Source organism: Strigops habroptila, chromosome 8, assembly GCF_004027225.2.
Source record: "Strigops habroptila isolate Jane chromosome 8, bStrHab1.2.pri, whole genome shotgun sequence".
NCBI classification, from domain to species: Eukaryota; Metazoa; Chordata; class Aves; order Psittaciformes; family Psittacidae; genus Strigops; species Strigops habroptila.
The window spans coordinates 18,850,693-18,874,671 of record NC_044284.2 but is presented as its reverse complement, the minus strand read 5'-3'; the positions used below and the strand labels follow the sequence as shown (position 1 = coordinate 18,874,671).

At 40.3% G+C, this 23,979-nt stretch overlaps 1 protein-coding gene across 6 annotated transcripts in view; it reads right to left on the bottom strand.

The window, feature by feature from the left end:
- The window catches only part of NYAP2 (neuronal tyrosine-phosphorylated phosphoinositide-3-kinase adaptor 2), a 143,393-nt gene that overhangs the window by 69,836 nt on the left and 49,578 nt on the right, over nucleotides 1-23,979 (bottom strand). For all 6 annotated transcript variants that reach the window (XR_003992747.1, XM_030495543.1, XM_030495544.1 and 3 more), the window contains one exon: nucleotides 9,908-10,206. Coding sequence is in view for 5 of the 6 variants with exons in the window: in XM_030495543.1 (XP_030351403.1) it covers nucleotides 9,908-10,206 (299 nt within the window). In the remaining variant the exon portion in view is untranslated. The remainder of the gene's footprint in view (nucleotides 1-9,907; nucleotides 10,207-23,979) is intronic.

The window sequence follows — 23,979 nt, the reverse complement described above, 5'->3', positions numbered from 1 at the left end:
AATAGTCTCTACAGATACTTATCTAGAACAGCTGTAAAACTTATCTCATCCTTAACAGAAAATAACAAATAATTCAGAACCATAGAATACCTGGAGCTTCCATGCTTTTTTTTTTGCAAAATCTCATGTGTAAAAAAATAAATAGTCTAGACATATTATCAAGATTTTGCATCCACAATGGTGGTATAACTTCAAATTTGTGCTTGGTGCACATTCGAATGTTTGCTTTCTTTGGGTTTGTTGGTTTTGCTTGTTTGTTTAACCAAAGGGCTACTTACTGTCTCATTCACCAAAATACAAGTATTAAGAGACTTCCATTGTCATAAGCAGAAACCTACCCTTATTAAAACTTTCCAAGTTGAGGAGACATTTTGGCACCACCACACTGATCCTAAGGCAAGACTTCTAGCCACCCAATGGTATTCTACCAAAAGGAAATGGGAGACAGCTCCCCTTGCAGTCATGCATGGAGGGGAAAATGCCAGAAATCTTCTTCATCCCAGGAAGGGCCACCAACCCAAAGGTTATACTGCTCCCTACACAGAGTTGAGTTTTTCCAGGCATCTTTAAGCTCAGAGAGGGCTGTACTTGCACTACCACTTTTTTATTTTTTCACTGTTAAGCCTAAGAGGAGCTAGAGTTATTCAACTGTTACATACAAGCTGGTTGTGAATTTGAAGGCAGACTATTATTCATTTTTATCTCAGACAAATGATGGAACCCATGGCAAATATTACACTACGGCACTGGAAATGGATAGCAAGCTATGCCTCTTGATGTGACAAGTACACCATGCTTCAGCTTTTTACTTCGCACATCTAAGTCTCCCCCCGAACCAGCAGCCAGCTGCAAACCAGTCTGGACTTTGGGGGATGTGCTTCTTGTTTGACATGCCAGCAGTTCAAAGTTACGGCCACTAAATTTAGCACAAAAAATTGTGTGTGCTTGGTTTTTCTTTTTCCTTGTGCATCTATGAAAAGCCCAGGCTGGTACATTGTGACCTCCAGGCAAGCTGACGGTGTTGCAAAAAGGAAGCTGTGCTCTGTTGAGCTGTCACTGCTGTGCACGTTATCCCAACACAGCACTGTTTGAACACATACGGATTGGAAAGCTAGAAGTGCCAAGCGCAGTTGCAGCATGTCAGGCATATGTTGCTTGATGTCATCCAGCATTAAGCCAAGTGGAAGAGAAGAAAGCAGCAAACCAGCGCACCAACCAAGACCACTATATTCGAACAGTCATTAGAAAGAAATTACTGATGAAACAGAGGATAGCCATGACAGGATCTCACCTGGAGCGAGACTTAAATCTCTTGGGACATGATTCTGCTAGGGACATGATTCTGCTAAGCACCGTGAGCTCCCAGTAAAGCCAACGTGAGTACAGGGTGAGCACCCTCCCATCCTCTCAGTATCAACCTCTTGGCAGGAAATGCTCTGAGAGCTCAGTTGTGCTTCACTTCATAAGGATTTGTCTCATTTGGTTGTTTAAGTGAGAACAGAATTAGGGCACCAATTAAAAATAAGGTGAGATAAAGAGATGGAAATCCGATGTATTTGTTGTGGAATTAAAAGTGCAGCTGTTTCGTGTTTTCTCCTTTAATTCCAAATTAGTCTTGCCAGACATCTCTATTATCACATACTAGCTCTGAGAGTAAACACGGACTTTAGGATTCCAGTCTGATCCCTCAAGCCCTTACTCATTTGTCTGCAATGACTTCAACAGACAATGACAAAACCAGTATGGAAAATAGAAGTGTAGTACAAATATTCCAAAATTGTTATTTTGTAGTTTCATGGGCATTTCTTTTACTTAACAAATTCTGAAGGGCTGTCAAAATGAGGCACGTGTATTACCCGGATTTCTCCTCCACTCCTCTCCTGGCCCTGATTTCAGAGCCGTTCAGTGATGCAAAATAATGCAAGAATCTAGTGTTTCATAGTATTTCAGCTCACAGGTGAAAATGCTGAGAAGGCTAAGTATTATGGTTCCCTGAGGTATAAACAAAATAAAAAATGAAATAGTCACAAATATGATGACTTACAGTCTTTTTCTAGCAGTATTCCAGGCTTACATAGAGTAACTTGATGATAATGAGTGGATTTATTGACGCTATAATCTTCCAGTTACAAACGGGCTGTCTATTGAGGTTGCAAATTAACCATGCAGTGGACAAAAGCACCCACGTGATAGCTTTCTTCGGAGACTCTCTCTTCATTGTGGTCATTCTGGTAAAGATTATGGATTCAGACACCTCAAGAGCACAGCTGAAGTCCTTCCAGGGCTGTGTTGGCTATAAAAGCATCCTCATGATTTTCATACAATGTGAAACCTTTGCTAATACTCTGTCCTAGATCCCAGTTGACTGCATGAGTAAGTGGCTCACATTTCCTTGCCTTGTTGGTGTTTCCAGGGATTACAGTGACTCTGTACAGTCAGCAGACCTCAGGGTGGCAACAGCCTGGAGAAAGCCTCCCACTCAGCATGTCTGTGTTATACCCAACACTGTTTTGAAGTCCTAGATGGTTTGCTAATTCCAGGGCAGAATGGTGTGAATTCACAAGCACAGTCTGGGCCTGTGATTGCAACCCGGCTTATAAACTCTCCTGAGCTCTGGAGCACCAAGGTACACAGTGCAGAAAAGCCCACACACTCAGCAGGAGTCACAAGTGTTTAGCAGGGTTTACTAGCCTTAGTTTAAGGCAGGCAGCCTCCTCCTGGACTGGCTGTATTTGCAGTCAATCTGGTAAATCAGCACAACACTCCCTGAACTCACATTATTAAGGCTTTTCCATTATCAAGAACATCCCAGCTTCCATCACCCTTTAGAGCAGAGAGATATCTGTACTGCAGGAGGGCTGCACATTTAATTTTGTGCTTTTTTACATAGGTGCAGCATCTCTTGGCAAATGAGCAACATCCTAATGTGAAAAGAGAGATGAGGAATATATAAAGCAACTTTGTTAAATTAAAAAGGAAAAAAAAAAGACACTAAGTACACAGGATAGACTAGCACAACATAGCTAAAGTACCAACTGCCAAGTCTTGGGCACAACACAATTCCCAAGTGGGTAACTAGATCTTCATGTCTTTTACCACTGCATGGTCTATTTTCTGTTCAGTGCTTGCAGCTTCCATTAACGTTAATGAGTATGCATATGTGCCTTGAGGGTAAGAACATATTCCCTGTGTGACTTCAAAACTTGTTTTTAAATCCCTCCAAAAATCACATTGTGCTCATTGCACTGCGCAGAAAGCTATTATAACAGCTATAAGAACTGCTGCTTTCATTCATTCCTTCCCCCTTGCCCTCCCTTATCTGAGGGACCAGAAAACAGACCTGAAAAGACAAAGGGCTGGAGGAGGTGGTACGCACAGGAAAGCAACCAACTCTGGGAGCTGCAATCTGAAAACTGACTTGCTGCAGGGAGGGGCAAAATGAAATCTCAGCAAAAGCAAAGAAAACCAAACCCCAAAACACTGAAAAACTACTCCCCCTCTCCTCCAAAAAGCAAAGCCTTTGAAAAATCTCTAAGCTATTAAATGCTAGAGAAATCTTTGCCATGTCCTTCCTGCTAGAGTGCAGGTCAGCGGAAATAAGCTGTTTCGGCAACCAAACAGAGCAGAGGCATTGCTGGGCACAGTCCCACAGCAAAGTCAGGCCAGCACTGCCTTCCAGTCTTTTAACCACTGTGGCAGCAAGGAAGCTGCTGAGATGCAGGGCTGAACAAAGGCAAGAAGTTCTAGGTGTCTAGTAGAGACTGCAGTGTTCTAGTGCTGCTGAAGCATCACATATATCCAACTCTATGTCACCTGTCCACACAGGGCAGTTCTTTGGAATCATGCGTGGTAGCTAAGAGCCAACTCCACCTCACTCTGCTGACAACAGGGTATTGTGTTTTCTGACGCTCGCTTTGACTTTTCCCTCCATCATCGCCAGCTGCCTTCTCCCAGTGTGCACAGTTTCAAGTTAAGCCCCCTCAAGCCTTGCAATCTGCAAGAGCTACATTACAGTGTACAAAAAATAATGGATAAATCAGATTAAGGTATGTAAATTAAAAGAGACACTGCTTTATGCATTGCTGAATACCAGCTTGCATTATACCTATATAGCTAACGTGAACGCCAGTTGCAGCTTTACATGGGTCAAAATGTTGTGCTTAAAATACAGAGCAGACTGCAGGAAAGAGAAAAATTAACTGAAAACCATACAGAGCACAACATGCTCAGGCCTCTCAGACACAGTGACACACGGGGGACATCCCGTTCTGCCAGAGCCATGCAGCCTGCTCTTCCCTGTCCTCAGACCCACACCCAGCATTGCAGGCCACAGTGATGACTGACCCTCACCAAGAGGGAGCATGTTCCAAGAGCTAGCGTGTTCCAAGAGCTATCTGCCTGAGCCTTGTGCTTGCTGTGCAAGGCTCTGACTGACTTTACTGCAGGATGCTTTCCAGCAGACCTGCCTGCCCCACTCCCATGCCACAGCTCCTGCCTAGCAGTAGGGCTGTGCAGGAGCATCCATGTCTCAAAGAGACATTTCTAAAATACTGCATTCTGCTATGTCAGCACTGGGTTGCAGGAGGCCAAGCAGATAGCCCAGAAGCAGTAGCATCTTAAACTGCCCATAGCTATAGCCACCATAACTCATCTTTCAGTTTCTTTACACTTCTAAGGTCTGAACAGGGCTCATTAGTGGTATTTCTTCCTTTAGTAGGCATGGATGAAAAGATGCGTGAATCAGATCTGGCTATAGGGAAGGACGTGACATAGTTACTGCAGAGGACACTATTTTAAAGTTCAGGTTAAATACACTATTCAGTAAGGTAGGAAATAAAAGGAAACCAGCACCATGCAAAAACAGCAAAAGTGCTAAATCCCTTTAATCCAAGTTCTGTTCAATGGCAGTATCGAAAGTTCAAGTTTACAATGCAGAGTCACCAGTTTAGCTGACACAAAAATAGATTTATGAGAGAGACCAGCTGGACTGTAACCCCAGTACTGTAATTGCTCTTCTCCAGAGGAATATTTTCCTTACAAGTTTCCCACCTTTAGAGATTGCTGAGCAAGACAGAAAGGATTCCACTGCATGTGCTTAGAAAGAGACAAGAAGGGTAGCTTCTTCCACACGTGACACTTGGAAGGAAAGCACTGAACAAACTGAATGGGTTTCAAGAGGTGGGAGTCCCTGCGAGCATTTTCATGTCTTAGACTTAAACTTCCTGTGAGCTCTGGCAGGAGCAGAACAACCCTGTGCAACATCTTGAAAATGCTACTCTGAGTTTTAATTTGCATTTGTATGCACATATTTGCATGTACATGCACGCACGTAAAACTTGCATTTTCATTATATATATGTACTATATACGTACATAATGCAGTCATCATCCATATTACTAAGCAGAATTTTAACAAAAAGTTAACTTTCACAATGCAATTCACTGATATCTCTTCATTTATGATTGTACTGCAGTGGATCTGTAAACCTTTCTTGTGGATATGCAGTGATCATATAAAAACCACTGTTTGAGGCTGGTTACATTCACCAATTACACTGTTTTATTAATTCCTTTTTCTGTAAGATTGGGCACTGAAAAAACATAAATTAAGCTCCTGCATTTTCTCAATAAAACCCCTTTCAGGATCAAGATTAGATATGCCTTCCATGCCAAAATGTTATTTAAAATGACCCTTTCAGTTCACTTCTCACTTCCAATGTGTGATCTATGGGGCACAACCACATTTGTTTGCTGTTCCTATCAGAGTTTGAAAACTCTGCAGAAAAGACAACTCATATTTTGAAAAACAACTTTCAAGAATTCTGTCATGGGGGAGAAATGCATTGGGTGGAAGGTGTTCAGTGGGTGCATATGAGTGGTAGCCAGAAGAGTCAAAAGGAATACTGAAGCGTAAGAAGGAACATGAAAGTGTGAAAACACAGCAATGAAATTAAACTCAAGTTAAGGAGAATGAGTCCTCCAGGCTGGAGAGTGCTCTTTCAGGCAGAGCCAAGGTAGACTGGGATGGAATACACTAATCAGTGTTATCACACTGCTGTACAACGTGACAGGGTTAATGCATGTCATCGTGACTTGAAAGAAGATTCTCACACTCCCACAAATTTGGGAGCAAGTATACTTACAGGGAAAGTGTACAGAGCTACTGTGGCTGCTAGTGATGCTATTTGTGTTTTGGGAAGAAAAGGTCTTTCAAGCTCATGACCAAATTTCTCCTGCCACTTACTTCCACAGTAAAGTCAGACTCACACTGAAAACATAATCTAATGTTAATTGTAGTTACTATGATGGGATGGATTCAATATTTGGACTTTACCATGATCAGAAAAAGAATGAATGTTACCATCAGTAATTGTTTTTGTTTGTATAAACTGGATCGCTATCAAAAAGCAAAAAGTAAATATGTTTAATAAAAATGAGTGGTGAGGCTGCCCCTGGTTGCCTAGGAAATGTAGCAAATTCCTTTCCAAAGTAGCCACAGGGTCAGACAATAGAAATTATAGCCTAAATTATTCTGCACTGCCATAAAAAAAAATGAGCTGGGAACAATTTTGTGACAACTCCTTTATAAAGATTCCACAATAGCTGGTGGAGAAACAATAGGGGGTTTTATCATTGTTTTCCATAGCTCCTGGAAAAAGCTGTAGCCATTCAGCTACAAATGTATGAGATGCATGCATATACAAATATTTGGGTACAATATCAACAATAATGACAAAGTTAAGCCTCTGTGTTCTTGGACTTGACATTCCAAAGACCTCCCTAGGAGAACATGAATATTGTACCCTATGGACTCTCTCACTTGAAATTGGCAAGTTACAGGTTTATAATCTCTTGAATTGAAGGACTGCTACTAGAATGAGAACTATGAGATATGGAAAAAATTAACCACTTGCACAGAAAAAGAACGATTTGCAGACTTCGAGCTTCACAAGTTTCTTCGAGCTACACACAATTTCAGATACTTTATTTGCTGGGAATTAACTGTAGAGCAACAGTAATAATTTCCTATTCTGGGACAAAGCTGGCTTAATATTTGTATCAAAACAATACTGCAGATAATGAACTTTAACTTTCATCTGGTTCTGCTCATCTTTAGATGCCCTCATCAATGTATGACCACAGGTTTTATATAAACTTTCCTATGCTAGCCAGATGATGACTGTGAAAACTCTTTCATCACAACAAACATGTTAGCTTGGAGTGCACAGGTAATAACAAAGCCTCTCCTGGTGACAACAAAGCATTTTAGTTTGTTCATCCAAACACCACCTTGAGCATACCTCAGACTTCAAAATTTGACTGCTTAGTTAAAACTCCCCCTACAATCTGATCTTACTTTCTATGTATCAGACTCTGGTGAAACCCCTGTATGGCTGCTATATATAAAACCAGACACATACAAACAGGTCAGACATTCTGAACACATGAAAACAACAATGGGTTCTATCAATTCAAAATCTCCAGGAACTTTTTCGTGATAGTCTAAAAGTGCCCATTGCTGTACTACACATAAACCTGCAGAATGAATATAATACAGAGCATATATTAAGTATCATAGAGGTTCTCAATATTCCATGAAGGCATTTAGTCACACTCAAAGGCAACACTTAGGCACTATCTTTTATGCTAGTGACAGAGTATTAACCATTAACCAGTTCTTTCCAGAGATCTTGCTATGAATATTCAGACCTTGATTACAATAATGAAGCTGAGGTGCTCTGCAATACTTAGTATTATGGTGTAGTAATACCACTGTCATGAAGACTATACAAAGTGAACCTGCTACAACACCACACATGCCACTCGTCACCATCATGTGACGGGATAGATCAAGCTCAACCTGCACAGAGTGGGAGCAGGCGAAGTGGTACTTGGCCTTGGAAACAGAAATGTCAATCAATTACAAATTTTGGAATGTCAGAAGGGACATGACTACATACTATATCCTTAGTGTCAAATTTCAGACGGCAGGAGCAGGTGAGGGAAAGGAAGCAAAATCTTCAGAACCTTCCATAATAACAGTGCTGAAGAAGATCCAGCTTCATAAGGACACAAACTACTTAAGGAGTCTGCCATAATTTCTGTGAGATATGTGGAATACTTGAATGTATTTCAATTATCACTATTATTATTATTACTGCTACTTTAAGGCTTTCAAAGACTCCTGCTTCTCAGTAAATGAGGAAAAGGGCTAGAGGGATGGATATAAAACAGACTTCATTCCTAATTATCCTAGAGATAATGTGAAGGTTGCTATACCAAAGAGCACAATATACTCTGCGACTCAATGCACACTTGCAGGAATATTCCTTAAACAAGGCAGATAATGTTAGAGCCTATTTTACTGCCCTGTCTGCAAGACAAACTTCATTTAGCCTTGATAATTATGGTTGTGCAGACTCAGGAAGAAAGAGTGCTAATATATTAAAGAATTATAAAAACATTTTGAAATACAATATTTTTCAAATGAACTTTTGAGAAACTTAAGAGCTCCTGTCTTTCACCTCAGAGCACATCAGACCAAGAAGTTTGTGCCATGCATTCTCCTTCTGTATTAAATGAAGGACTTGAAAGACTTTCTGATATGAGATTTTAAATCTGTCTGTGGCACAAGTCTGAATGGTTGCTATATAGCCTTTGGTTCAGTAAAATTGTGGTAAACTGCTTTTATTAAGGGCAGTTACTCAATTCTTGGATTTGTCATGTTAGTCTGTTCAGTGGAGTTGATGTAATGGTCATGGTGGAGGACAACCTATGGAAGTAATGGTAAATGTCACATGCAAAATAACCACCACCAACAGCATAAATATATCTACAGTTTGTTCAGCGTTTGTGCTCAACCTTGAAGTCATAGACATATGTGCCACCAGTTGAATTACACATTCCTTTGCATCTCTGTTATCACCAATGACTTTTTAAAATCAGATTTGCTTAAAAGGGGTTGTAGCATGAATGCAGCTAACAAGTATTTCCGGCCACAACAACAAGCAAAAGGGACACACACTAAGAGCACAACATACTGCACGGGATGCCAAACCTGATATGTAACACAGCAGTAGGAAAAACCAGCACTGATCAAAACCATTTGTCCATAAGGGTTCCTTCTTACAGCTCATACTGTGAAGCAGAGTCATCCTGATCTCTCCTAGCAGGGAGTACAGCTGGTCCTACTGCTGCACAAAATGGACTTCCAGCATGGAAGAAAGGAAGGAGAAGATCCCTATAGAGTTAGCTCTTCTTTAGTAGTTCAGAGTAAGGAACTTATACCCTTATTCAACGTATTTGTTTATTTTCTTCTGAATGTCGCATTGGCTGCACTGTAACTAGGAGGAATGAGAATGTAACTGGGCTGCAATGTAACTGTGAAGAGAAAATGTAGACCTACATGCAAACAGAAGCTTAGGCAATACATTATGTCACCTCGGGTACAACTTTTACTGACGGATAATATCTCCTTTCTGTAGAGTTTCAGGGCCATGCAGTTTTCAGTATTTTATAGTTTTTGTCCTTCACTTCTTTGTTGAGATGGACCCTGTCCAGAACTGTGGTTTGCACAGTGCTAGTGATATGGTGCTTGGTCCTTGGCCGGTGTGCAGGTAACATTGCTACCTGATAGCAATCTCTTTTTCCTTTCATTTTGAATAAATTCAACTCATTCCCCAGTATATAACCAGGCCGTACAAGCGGTACAGTTCTGCGAGAAATGTCAATGGTTGGCAATTACCCACAGGTCCAAAATTTAGAGCACAGTGATCTGGGATATCTGTGCTGGAACTGTTACACGGGTGGGGAAACATACAGTTAATTCTTAAATACAAGATTATCAACTGGATAATCTTAACACTTGGTCACTAAAAACCTTTTTTCCAAAGAATTACAGCATTTACCTTCAGTCCTGTCCGGTAGTTTCCCACTTTTACTTGTTGTTCCAGTGTTGACTGTTTCAGATGAGGTGCTCAGTTTGGTGTTGGGGTCTCGCTTAGGTTTTGGAGGCGGCTGCTTACGAGAGCTGCTAGTTTCATCATCAGTTCCTCCAACAGAATGAAGAGACTGGGATCTCACCGTAAAGCCACTGGAGCAAGGATGTGGCAGTCTGTCCTGAGGAGCAGGCATTGTCATGAATCCCATGCGGAAATGTTTCCCCACGTAGCTTCCTTCATTTCCTCTCGCTACTTCTCCACCTATGCTGTAAGAGAAAATACACACGTAAGTAAATGATCCACCCTTGCCTAAACAGTACCTGGAACCAGAGTCTCAGTTCTGCTTGTGATGAGCAGATTGTACTTTTGAATTTGGAAACCAGCAATGCTCTTTCCTTTTTTGAAACAAGATGACTACTAGAATAGAGGAGTCTATTTCTCAACATAAGTTGCCAAGAATTGAAATGTACATACACTGCTATGCACTCAGAATTTTACAAGAAAAAATTGAGAAAAGCTTTTGTTCAGGTTTCATAGCATTATGTCTAGAAATTGCCTACAGAAAAAAATTCAAACATCAGAAGTCAGAACTCAGTTTTCAGGAGGACAAGAGACCGCAAGTAGGGCAAAGAATAATACTGCTTTAGAAATGCAACACTGTGTATTGATCCATACTCTCTTGCACTCATCTTTAACTACAGACATTCATGTACCTTGGGAAACAAGGCTCTTGGGGTCCAGTCAATCATTTCCCTTCAGATTAAAGAATGATAGAGAAAGAAATGCTCAAAAAATTACTTGTATATAGGAAGCTGAGTATTAACATCTCATCAAATCCACTTGAAGCTGCAACATGAGCAGCATGAGACTAGTAAGATGCAAGTATAGGAGATGAAAAGGCAATGGGCTGTGGAACACCAGGAAGAAAATAACCTCCAAACATTCAGAAACACAGATGCAGAAGAAGGAAAGCTCAGCTGAGAAAAGTGCTATCATACCAGGTACTACATCGTACCATGGGTGGCAGGACTGAGAATCAGGTATTATTCCTGCTATAGTCATGCATGCTTATCAGTTCTGAACCACAGCTCTTACTGATGCTTTACTGCAAACCCACAGCACAGTTCAACTAAGACAATTCACTGACTACACAAAAAAACTAGGCAACACACACAGGTCAACATGGGCCTGTTTGCACGGAGGTTTGAAATGGTATGTGCCACTGTGAGCATGTAGAAATGTCAGTATGAGAACTGCAAAGCCCTGGAAAGCCCTAATTACCTCCTGTTTCTCCTTCACATAGAGTGAAGCTCTAAGCAGGGTCAGTCTGCTCCTCTGTAAGTTTCCTATTCAGTGTTGCCTTGGGCTGGTGCAGTTTATTTGCTTCTGGAACACATTTCCTTCTTTAAAAGACAAGAACATTTCTCAATGGTTCATGTGAAGAGTAAGGTCACTTCATTCCCCGACAATGTCCCCTATCTTCATTGTAGGTAACACGCAAGCTGTACCTAATTGTCCTAAAAGCATCAGACTGGCACCATGCAACACACACCTTTGTGCATGATAAAGCAGAACCTTTTTTTGGTTACTACTGTCCTTGCATTTTTATTTATCTTCCATGAGTGGAGAAGTCCAAGTGAACAGGTCTAACTGAACGTGTGCCGCTTTCCACCTGCCCGCACATGTATACACCACACACCTGCACACACACATGCCACGCATATGTACACACTGGTCCATGTTCATAACCAAGTTATTACTGAATCCTAATTGGCATCAATTCCAGAGGGATTTTCAGACATAAAGATCAAAAGGTAGAACTCATTATTTTGAAGATTAATAAAAAACCTGTAGCTAGTCTAAATGATTAACTATGTCTCCACTAATCTTGCATAAATTGTTCTGAAAATAATATAATCCTCTGATGCTGGACTACAAAAAGGGCCTGTCACGTTCTTTAAAGAAGATTACTATCCAAACATGCTGAAGAAAGCAGGTGGGGAGTCTGCTTCCTTCCTTAAGTCCATTGGACAAATCACATTTTGCAAACAGAATTTCAGTTTGCCATGTCTCTGACATTAAAATTCTCATCAAGTTACACTATTTAATTAGTGCATTTACTTCACCCACTGCATAAAGGTGTTTAAACCACACACTGTAAGACAGATTCCATTATGGATGGACTTGCAAAACTTCCACTGAGGTGACAGGTTTCACCCTTTTCCTAAGAATACACAGAAGTTCATTTATATGAAGTGTGGTTTTTTGCCAAACTGCTGCATCCCGTACTCCAGAAATAAGAATTTTCAAAACATAAGTCCAGTGTCTAAACACACATATCTCATTAAACAACTGAATTGTGTCCTCTTTCCTTCCCATATTTTTTCATTCTTTACTGAATTCCTTTCAACATCACAGATTAAAACCTTTTTCACCTGCTTCCTATGCTTACTCCAGAACAAACAGCCTATCGTCAGGTCAGAGAGAGGTTGCAGGTACAGATGGGAACAAACCTTGCTATTCTGCTTCATGGCTGAAGTAGATCTGGTCTTGCTTTTCTATATTCTCTGCTCAGCTACTAGACAAAATCAGCAGGGCACCATTTCCCTCTTTTCAGCCATGTGTAAAAGACAGTCCGTTTCTCCTTGAGTGTAGGAGCCAACCTTCAGCTGACGGTTAGGCACTGTAAACCCCAAGCTGAAGAAGACTAGCCTCTAATTCTTGGTCATGGGCCATCGTCATCAGCCAGGATCACAAAAAAGCTTCTGTTTGGGACTTAATGCTGGTAGTAATTCCTGAGTGTCGGGCAGTGGGTGTTTCCTAGCAGAGCTTGACTAGTAAGTGCAAGTGTAACATCAGGTGGAGTGCCAAGTTCACATCTCGGTAATAGAGACTGAAATCCACTGCGGTGCACAGAGAAAGGAGTCACTCCAGACTCGTAACCCAGAGCACAAATACAAAAGCTGGATGGCAGATTTCAAACATGGCATTCCCTACCCTCAGGCAGCAGCATGCCAGTGCTCCATTTGGACTTGTGGAATGCAGCTTTGCAATGCACAGTACTGCTGATATTACACCATGAAACCAGACAGAAAGGATTTGTTTATATACTCCTCTTGCTTGCAGCCACAGGAGTTGGCTGTGGCTGGTGTATGTCCCACTACAGCACAACAGGCAGAGAAAGATTTACACATACCTTGCTGAATAAATGACTCCAGAAGCAGCGAGGGAAAATAATTGTGTAGCTCTCACTCCATTATTTCTGACAGGAAAGAGCCTGTGCTCCTCATTGTACTGATAATGAGTTCTATCTCATTTCAAAACTGTATTATGTGAGTTGCTGCAAGTATTACACAGTTTATTAATATATATGGAAATTCAGATTTGGATTATTCCTCTGGGAAGTTTCAATTTGAACTTGGCCAGGTTCAACTGCTTCTCTGACAAAGAATTATGTACAGCGTTCAAATAACCGTTAAAAAGGCAAGTCATTTGTCTGCGAAGAGAGACATGAATTATATAATAAAAAAATTAATCATACAATCGCTCGCGCTACACACTTACAGTAAACCTACCTTTGTGCTGAAAATGCACATTGGCATTTGCCTAGGTCTAGTGACTAATGCTGCAGTGGATGGAAGAAAGGGCAGTGCAGTGAGGTTGGCTCCAGACACCCTGAAGAAGAGTGTTCTGAAACAGCTCTTCTTTCAAGAACAAGTTATGGGACTTCTCCAAAGCCTACTTAATAAGTCCAATGGAGACCATCGAGTGCTGCCAGATTATATGCTCCCTCCTTGGGTGCACTGTTCTCATCCCTCTCCCTCCTCCACACAGTACTGGAATTGAATCATTATAGCAAATACCAAAGCAGTTGGATCTGCCTCAAAACAGTAATAGCAGATTTCAGCTTTCGTTTCTAAAATATGTACAAGAGCTCCAAATGATGGATCTGACAAGTCTTGTTATACCTCCAATACAGGTTTTATCTGTCAGATGAGATTTCTGAGATCAGAATTGGGCTAACATAAAACCATTCCAACCTTGCTGTTCCTTACTGTGGTATCACCCTACCCGCAAATAAGCTGTGATCATCGTGGTCCTGGACACATTACAACTCAGCTTATTGTTCTCTGCCTGCTCTGTTCTAGCAAGTAGATATGGGAGCACTGACCAAACTACATCATGGAATAACTGAAATGTTCATGTGTTTGAAGAACTACAGAGGGCAATGTCTTTTGTATTATTCATTTTATTACTATCACAAGAAAGGAAGTTATAGGAGAAGACTAAACATTAAAAATGAACTCAGAAAATACTGTAAATGGACAAAGCACGGGCCAGGTCATTTTCACCTTGCTTTGCCATGACTCATAATGTTCCTATTGACTAGGAATATATTTTCAAGTTGTCAAGTTAAAAAACTAAGAACAAGAAGTTCTCACCACTTAGCTGAAGAACACATGGCAAAGAAAAAGTACCTAGAGACTGCCTGCCGCAATCAGTGTGGTCTTTTTAGTTTGCACTGTTACTACTTTGCACTGCAAGTAACAGTTCTAATTTGCTGTGAAGCTTGATTACTTGAACCACGCAGAAATTTAATTAATTCCTGGAAAAAAATCCTCATAGTTGTGTGAAAACTTTTGTTTTACTTGGTGTTACTGCTTTAACTACAAACAATGTGGAATATTAAATCCCTCGGTGCAGTTCTAAGGAGTAGGAGAATTCTTGGGAATATCTAAGCCCCATAAAGCCAGAATACCCTAGAGCTACATTTTCGTCCCAGCTATCTATCCACCCTTGGTTCCTGGTATTCATCCAGAAATTCTCTTATCAGTTCAGACTTAAAACAGATTAGTTTCATGCCTCAGGCACCAAGAACCACTTGTTAGTTCTCCTCATCTTTGTATAGTTTCTATTTTTCTTCCTGTGTTCCTTTAGATGAGATTTTTTGACTTTTTATCCAAAAGTTCAAAAGGGGAACTACACCTGATTATGAAACTTGATCTCCTAAGCAGGAGGAAAGCGAATGTACTCTAAGGGGTGACACTCCAGACAACCAAGAGAAGTCATTTCAATAGCAGCTGCTCACTCTTCTTGTGAGGAAGACTCAGCCACAGATACTGATCCGTTAGCTGGCAGAAACTGAGCTGAGAGTCTCTGCAAGCTCCTCTGCAGAAGTGGGGAGAACTGAGTTACAAGGCAAACAATGCACATGGATGGCCAGGCCTCTTCCCTCCGGGGAGCTGCAAGCCCATGCAGTGCTACCCCCCCATGACATGCATCTAATCCATCAGGGAAGCTGTCTGAGTCAGAGACTGAAGTTAAGTCACAAAAAATTAACTGTGATGCTGTAGGAAGATTTTTATAAGCCCATCATAAAAATGACTAATCATCCACAAAAATACAAAAGGAATAAAAATACTTCACTCAGGGATTGTCTGTGAGCTGGCTTGACTGAGCAACAGCAGTTCATGCCTTGCTGCACCTACCTTTTTTGGGTTAGGAGAATAGCTACTGTTATTTTAACCACTTCCTTACTCATACAGCAATGAACACCTCGCTCTTCTGCTCATATCAAATGTTCTGAGTATAAAGGGCTGAAATGGCTTTGAAATGTCTATTCCCCATCAGAATAAATTATACACACATATACTAAGGATGACACATTTTACTTTGTATCTGAGAAGCACTTTCAAGATTAGCATAAATTATATTTGTAAATTAGAGGTTGAATGCCAAAAAACAGAAGATACACTATTTTTATCCCCCTAAACATGATTTCAGCAGACCATGAAATGTAATACTGAAGAAAGAAGGGCAGGATCACAATCATGGATTTAGAAACTGCACTGTAAGTATGGTTTTACACAAATCCACGCCATTTTCATTGTAGAAATTAAACATACAAACAAATTACTTTTTTTTTCCTTTTCTTTTCTTTTCCTTTTTTTAGTCACACTTCAAAGGTCCCTCTCCTTATTCTGAATGGCTTCAAATGACTCACAATCTTACATCAAAATCCAGAGGGTCGTACTACCATCCTTTTAGATACAGGCTCAAGCACAAATGAATCATGACAAAGGTCAAATTTAGAGTCATTTTGTGCACCTGGAAGACTATCTGAAGTGAGCAACTGACATGCCTGTGCACATCAAACATCTTACCTCTGCCATATGCCTCTGCTTTTGAGGTAGGAGGTCAGGTGCTGCTTAAGTCATCAGGCCTCTCAGGACACAGAATACATCAGTGCTATAAAATAAAATTTATTCTTTTACCACCCCTATCAAACCCACAGGCCCAGGGTTTGATCCTGCAAACATGCAGTGAGCTGACACCCCCTCTTTGTGTATCTGCATTGTTGCACTGGAATAACTAGGAAGCCTTGAAGAAATTGGTTGTTGGTTGTGCCTCTGTTCTAAGCAATACCACTTGATGGGGTGTGCCCACATAGTCTGACACTAGATTATTTCTAGGAAATCATTTCTTCAAGCCAACCTGTATGTGGAACAGAACCCTAACAGCACTCTGTGCTGCTGTCAAGAGTCTGGCTCCTGCCATCCACAAAAGGATTGAATCTTGCATGCAGTTGATTTTCCAGACCAAACTGAACCACCACATGCTGTGGCTGCACTGTAAGACTGAGTCCCCTGGTGAGCAACCAAAAGACGGCTATAATTCCCATGCAGTACACAATGAAAGATAAAAGCAAAACTAACCAAGACTGTCCACAGCAGGTCTTCCATAAGATACCAGATAGCATAATTTCAAATTATGATCTGTGATACTCCACAGCCAACAATTTTTATAATACAAAAGGTTGAAAATGCTAGCAATAGCTAGGGTTTGGGGGGAAAAAAAAAATCAAAATCAAACCAAAACAAGCCTGAAAGACTTTAAGAGAAACACTGATAAATAAAAACTATGTACGCTATTTTTACAACAAATTGAATGAGCTAGACAGCCTGGAAAGGAGTAATGGAGGAGTAAAGACCTTCTGATCCGCTGAGAGTTGAACAAAGCTGTATTTCGTGAGTCCAAACAGAAGTGCAGGTACTACTTCTTATTTCCAGTGTCATTTCTTCTGTCTTTAGTAGGCTGGCTCCTTAACCAGGGACTAACAACGGGCAAGTTGGGCTGAAAAGCCACAATGACCCGATGTTGCTTTCCTCAGAGGACCAACCCTTGCTACTGTATATGCGGCAGTGGGTCTCCAGTGCTCCAGCCCTGCGTATAACTGGTGGCTAACTGATGCATATGGAAAGGTTTGCAAGTTGTGAATACGGAAGACGTTTAACAGGAAGGAGTGAAAAGTGCTCTGCTTTTATATGACTACAGATATTTTTAATTTTGCATGGGAGATGCACAGCTAAAAGCCAGTAAATGAAAGCTCATATGTTCAGAGTCACCTAGAATTAGACATCAACCATATGCAATGTTTAAACTGAGTGCAAATGCATGTTCGTGTTAATGGAGTGGGGATTTGCATCCTGTCAAAAACAGGAGGAGCTAGAACAAGGCTGTGTTTTTGTCACATTCAGTGGAAGGCCACATGGCGCAGACTCCACTCTGCCTGAGCAACTGTGGCTAAGTAAATATTTCAATGAGGTATGGGAATAAATTAACATACAAAATCAGTTTTGTGATTTTTGTAAGAAAATGGTTTTTTGGCTTTGAATCGAAGAGTTGTAATGGAAGGAAATTACGTAAAAAGTAAAAAAGCCTTTCCGTGGATCAGATGCTGGGAAAAGTTTAAACCTGGACAAATTAATGAAATGTGCCAACACTCTAAGAACAGTGATTTGTAAACCAAGTACACTGAGCCTGCCGAGATATTACAGTGTCTAACCTTTCCAGATTCAGGCTTATTTCAAACAGTGATTGTACAGCTGCTCCTCTGAGTCCCTCAAGCAAACATGACTCTAGTTTCCATTTAAAATCCAAACTCAAATACAAGGAAACTAAGGTTTTAAATAAATGCTTCCTATGGCCTCCAGTGCTAGAGAGAAAGGAGTTTGATCCTGACCTTGCAGTTTGGGAGGAAAACTCCTTACAAATTTCACTTCAGCATAGCAAAACATATAGATTTCTATTGTTCAATTAGTGACCTGAAACTCCAGTTATTCACATAATTCTTCTGATATTATAATTCATAACTCTCAGTTCAAAATATAGTCCCTGTGCTGGCTTGGCTCTCTGTTTTCTTTCATAAATGCCATGTGAGTTGGTAAGAAAGAGAGAGGCACTGCCTGATGTACAGAGCCTGGGAGGAGGTCTCCGTACCACAGTCACAGTAGGGATGCGACATTGATACAGGCTCCACTGACGGGACAGTGTTGTGCAAAGGTTTGTCTTTTGGCAGCTCACCACTCCAGATATGTTGTATTCATACAGGGTAATTTTGCTTCCAGACATCTCAGCACAAGGCAAAACTCACAGAATCACAGAACAGTTTGGGTTGGAAGGAACCCTCAAAGGTCATCTAGTCAGGGGAATGTACAGTGCAAGTTCCTACAGGAACACAAAGCACAAGGCTTTCTTGGGTATTTTTCCCCACTTACAATGTCTCTGTGTGCTGAACTGGTCTTGGCACAGGAAACAAACATTTAACTTAGTGCAGCTTACCCACCCTAACTACATAAATACTCTGCTGGATACATCACCTTGCTGTCACAGGTGTTGAAACCCATAGAAAGCTTCATGAGAAGATCCTTTTTTGCACCGGAAAAGCCCTGCTAGAGTCCACTGCCTCAGCTCGATAGCTAGCATTACTAACCTTGTGCTAGTAAGTATCCATGTCACCATCTCTGTTTTTTCCAATTTCTGAAAGGAAAGTTTCAGCTCATTTGTCAATCATCACTTTGTGATTTAACTGGACAGCATGAATATCTGTCTGTGCCTTGCAACATGAACAAAAACTCCAAAAACTAAGTGAAACATTTTTTACAGCTGTGATTAACCCAGAAACAGGAAAGGGAATCACTCCATACGGATGTATACGCTGGTGTCTCTCTCTCTCTTCCCTTCTTCTCTGGACAGATTCTTCTCTCAATCTGGTAAATAAAACCACATGAAATCCTGTACATCAGTATCGACAGCTCTCGGTGTCAAACCCTGGAGAGGCTTGTTCACTAAGATACAAAGTTGCTTGGAAAATCTCTCTGCTTAGATCACTTTTTTATCCATAGCAAAATGACCATTATTGCCACATCAGAATATTAACAAGCTTCACAGCTAAATTTAGAAATAATGATATAAACCAACTCTTTCCCTGTCTTGATGGATGTCAGTTCCTTAGCCAGGGCTGTCAGAAGCTGGTTATTTGTTCAGAGAAATAAATAAAAAAAGACATTATGTTTTCAGACACACAGTTGATTTAATATTGCATGTCAGAGTGTGTGAAAAGCAAGTGTAATGGTCATATAGGTGGTTAACACTTAGTGATTTCAGTCAGGACACTAAAAGACGCTAACCAGCAAACATACAGCTTGTCTCATGCATACATGTCCCAGAATGCCCCTGAACCAATTCTACCCTTAGGGTCTTCCAATATATTCAGTGCATGTCCATGTGTTCCCTTTAGAAATTGAGGTGAATTGTCCAAATGCAAAGTACAGAATTTTTCTTCTGTGTATCCACGCACAGAGCTAATGGGCCAGATCCACCAACTCTAGCAGCCTACTAAAAGGTCTCTCTATATATAGGAATTTAACACCAGAGACAACCGGCTACAATAAAAGTTGCCAATAAACTGCCAAAGCTGCCAAAACTCAGCACATGCTGATTTTCATCACTCTCAGAATTACTTTTGCAAATGGGGATGTGCAGCTAATTATTATTATTTGGTCACTGCTGTGGTGAGATTTTTTTTTTTTTTTTTTTTTTTTTTTTTTGCAGGGGTAGATTTTTGCCACATAGTTGAACAAAAAATACATCCAACAAGCTCTGATACTGAAGAAAGGTAGTTCTTAAATGCTCCTCTAGTGACATATACTTACACTGCCCAAAGGATTATCACTATTAGGCTATGAAGCTGCAGTGAAATGAAATTTTGCTAAAGCAACAGTAAGTATGCTTTCCAAGCTGTGAAAATCTGTGTAAGGATTATTTTAGGGACCTAAAACATTGAAACAAAGAGCATTCAATGGTATAAAGGTAAACTGAGTGGGCAACATACTGGTTCAGTTCCCTCCATGAGAGGGAAAAGCCCCTTTGAAAAGTATTCTATCTAGTAACCATAACCCTGACATAATATGAATTGGTTTTCCATTTCCCAATGCTACACTGCAGGCAGCAGTCTACTTTAAAACAACTTAAGTCAACAGGATGCTCAGGGACACCTTGCATGCATGTATGCATGTATGTACCAAGGAATGCAGCCCCAATCAGCTGTTTTGCAAACTAGGCAGCACAAAGGGATATCTGTGTGTCTTTAGTAAGAGCAATTCAGCTTTGCTTTTTTGTTTATTTTATATGCTGTTGTTTCTGCTCCAGAATACGTGATGTTCCTTTCCCTGTCCTACTGCCCAGTGCCCAAACAGGACACAGAAGCCTGCTGCTGTGTGCTCATTGCACTGGCTATGCCAGGATTCCAAGCTTTGTAATGCTAAACCAAAATAAAACTTCTTTCAAGATGGTCTCATGATAAACACCTTAAACCAGAGCAGTCTCGACTCAAACATTTGGGGCCATTATGTATAGTACTGGATCAGGCAGGCTTTCAAGTCCTACAGAGAGCTCATGGCAACATTATCTTTTAATAGGCACTGTCACCCACTTACTAAATGCAGTAAAGGGCTACTGAGTTCTATGAAGGATGAGCTACACTGGACTTTACACACATACTTCTGTGAATTTGCGTGGGAAATGGTTTTCTAGGCTACCTAGAATGGCATGCAGAAATGTTAATGCTTCTTGTGATGACTAACTCATTATTCTGGTCTCTAGAATCTCTTTGTATCTTATTTTTTACTCAGTAAGAAGTGAAAAATAACAATTGTTAAATAAAGCCTATCAGCACCTAGTTATTTAGCCAGTGAATGCAGTGCTTTACAACAAAAGCAGATGATTAGAGGTAAGAAAAGATAGAAGCAGCCCAATTACATTATTGCAGCTCTAACAAGTGCATTATAGAACCCATGTGAAGGTAAAGGGTAAAACCAGCATATTTTCCATTGGAGGTTATGAGTTATATGGGTACCTTTGGTCACATTTTCAAGTTCTGTTTTATACCCATGAGTAACAACACACTCTTAAAATGAGAGCCAAGGCTCTTCTGTAATCCTGGTGACTGATTGTGAGACACTAGAGAAAAAACTTGGGGAATCAAAACTATTGAGTTTTGCAGATGTTTCTGAGTGATCCAAGGTGAAGTTTTTAATCCACCTTCAGATATTAAAAGGGAGTTCATGCTTCACAGGAATATCCAGTAAAATCTTTAGGATAGCTTCGATTCAAGACGCAGATCCACTTCAAGAGGGCTCCCAAAGAATGGTGTCAAGGAAAATTAAATATCTAGCAGGGAGATTCCCTACCATGAAAGTGACAAAACTGGGTTGTCTAATAGACACTAGCATCTATAATTCTTGAAATGTAGATAAAAATAAATGCAAATTATAATCTTTCATAATACATATGAGTTATTTACGCATATGCTTATTAATCTGTGTTTATCGCCCTTCAAGCTGAATAGAGAAACAATTAGATCCTTTTAGCAGTTGTAACATGAGGCATGTAGATATATAACTTTGATTTACGGAGTATGACAGGCAATCAGTGTGCGTCAGAGAAAGCCCACATCAGCAAAGAGACATGTTAAAGCCGCATTTGAATTTTCTTTTTTTAGGACTGAACAGATGAATGTTTCCTTCTTGTTCTGAACACAATGGGTGGGACTGGGAAACAACCTGAATTTCAGGCTAAGAAAAAAAAGGATTGCTTCAAATTATAGGAAAATGAACAGCACTAGTTTTATTCCTCACTTTGAGCAGCATTGAGTAGTGCATACCAGAAAAAGTAAAGCCAGACATATCCCTAAGTCTGTTATTCGACTGTTCCACTTGCACACACAAGTAGTATAGGAGTGACAGCTAGAAATCAACTGTTTCCCTACATTTTTCACTCTTATAACATAAACATTAAATTTGGCTGATGAACTGAAAAAAGAAAGTCTATGAATTTTTCTTAAACAAAACAGGAATACACCTAGGAAATGAAAGATTGAATTCCTGTATTAATAGTGACGTACAATGAGAACAGTTAAAGATCCCATTTCAAAGACATCAATATTACCTCCACAAAAGGTTTACACTGGTTGTCAGAATATGAACCGATTACCTATTTCAGCTGGGAAGTGTCTGATTGCAAACCATGAAGCTATCAAAAAAGGCAGGCTTGCAAGAAGAAAACATCCAAGCTGATTAAATCAGTAGCATCTTTTTTTGAAACCAGACGGTCAAATTCAACACAATGTCTCAAGTTTGAAAACCCACTGTGCAACTGAGAAACCTGAGCAGGACTACACTCCCCAGTGCTCTCTGTCCCATTACCACAGACAGTCTCAACACACCCTTTGCCAAAGCCAGGCTTGGATCCTTCCCACTAATCCTTTATATGCTTTGTCTGGACTACAGCGTTAGAGCTGGGTATCAACAAATGGTTCAGTTTTCTATGGAAATCAACAAATGCCAACTTTTTTTCTTACAAGCCAAGTCGCTCAGTGTGACTATAGTGCATATGAATGGCTGGAAGAATGGCTAAGACTGCCTCTGGAGAGGAGCAGTCCATGCTGCATGGCACCTTGTGCTTGTTGTGCCTCAACAGAAGAGTGCGAGTCAGACCAGTCGCCCCAGTCACTTGGTCACATCAGGGCTGTTCCTCTGTCCTGCCTTTTAACTGCAAAGTGGAAGATGAAACTGGGACTAAATCACCCACAAAACAAAGTTCGAGCTCCCCAAAATCTCCCTTAGAGACGGAGTTGTACACACACGTACATCTCCCATACGTACAGTTTATACCTTATGCAGAAAGCTTCAGTCTTAGCGAGTGCCATTTACCAATGACAATGCTCCAACATGTAATTTAATAATTCCATTGGTAGTCTTTGGGAATAATGAGCACTGTTAAACTTTCTTGTTTTGCTGCATTTTCTCTCTTTCTTCTTTTTTGTTAGCTTCCATTTCTAATGTGTTTTATTGTTATTCTGCTCCTTGCCAAGTCTATCCGTTACCTGCTCATTAGAACTTCTGTGGCAGAAAATATTCCTGCAAGAAACTACTTCTAATACCTTTCAATTTATTTGCAGGCTGAGTGAGTCTACAAACTCAGATTATTATTAAGATGGGCTTGCAATGATGTATTTGATAGACTCTGATTCTTGTTCTATTAAGGCAAAGGGAAATTCATCTATACAGTTTTAAGTTTATACAAAGTTAAAACAAAACTGAACAAAAAATGAGTAATTCTAGATCCTCAACTAGAACAAAAAATGAGTAATTCTAGATCCTCAAAGAAGCTTGCCTCCACTGGGGTTTCAAGTGACTAGCAGATCAATGGGCAAAACAACCAAGAGAGTTTGTTTTCTAGTCATACAACAGGGATATATGGCAACTACCAATATAAGCTTGTTCTGACGACTCTTTCGCAATGGAAACCCACTTCAGAATTCTCCAAAGCAACGTTAAAATTTTTCAAGAGTAGGCTTACATGTGCTAATTATTAGTTAATATAGCTAATAAAATCACTGAGTAGCTCAGTGAGTTAAACCTACAGCAAGCTCCAGCAACACAAGAGTTTTTATATGCAATTTGAGGGCTGAGCTCCCTACAGAATGATTGTAGAGCTCTTATCCATTGCAGTTACAACTATAAAATATTAGCAATGTTAAGTAAACTACAAGAGATTACATGAGAAAGGCCTTTCATCAGTTAATAGCTGGCCTCCAAGCTATCCAAAACAGGCCTTATTACTTGTCTCCACTTTCTTTAAAAATCGTATTAAAGTTATTTACTAACACTTAGAAAAAAAAAATGAAAAAGAATAAA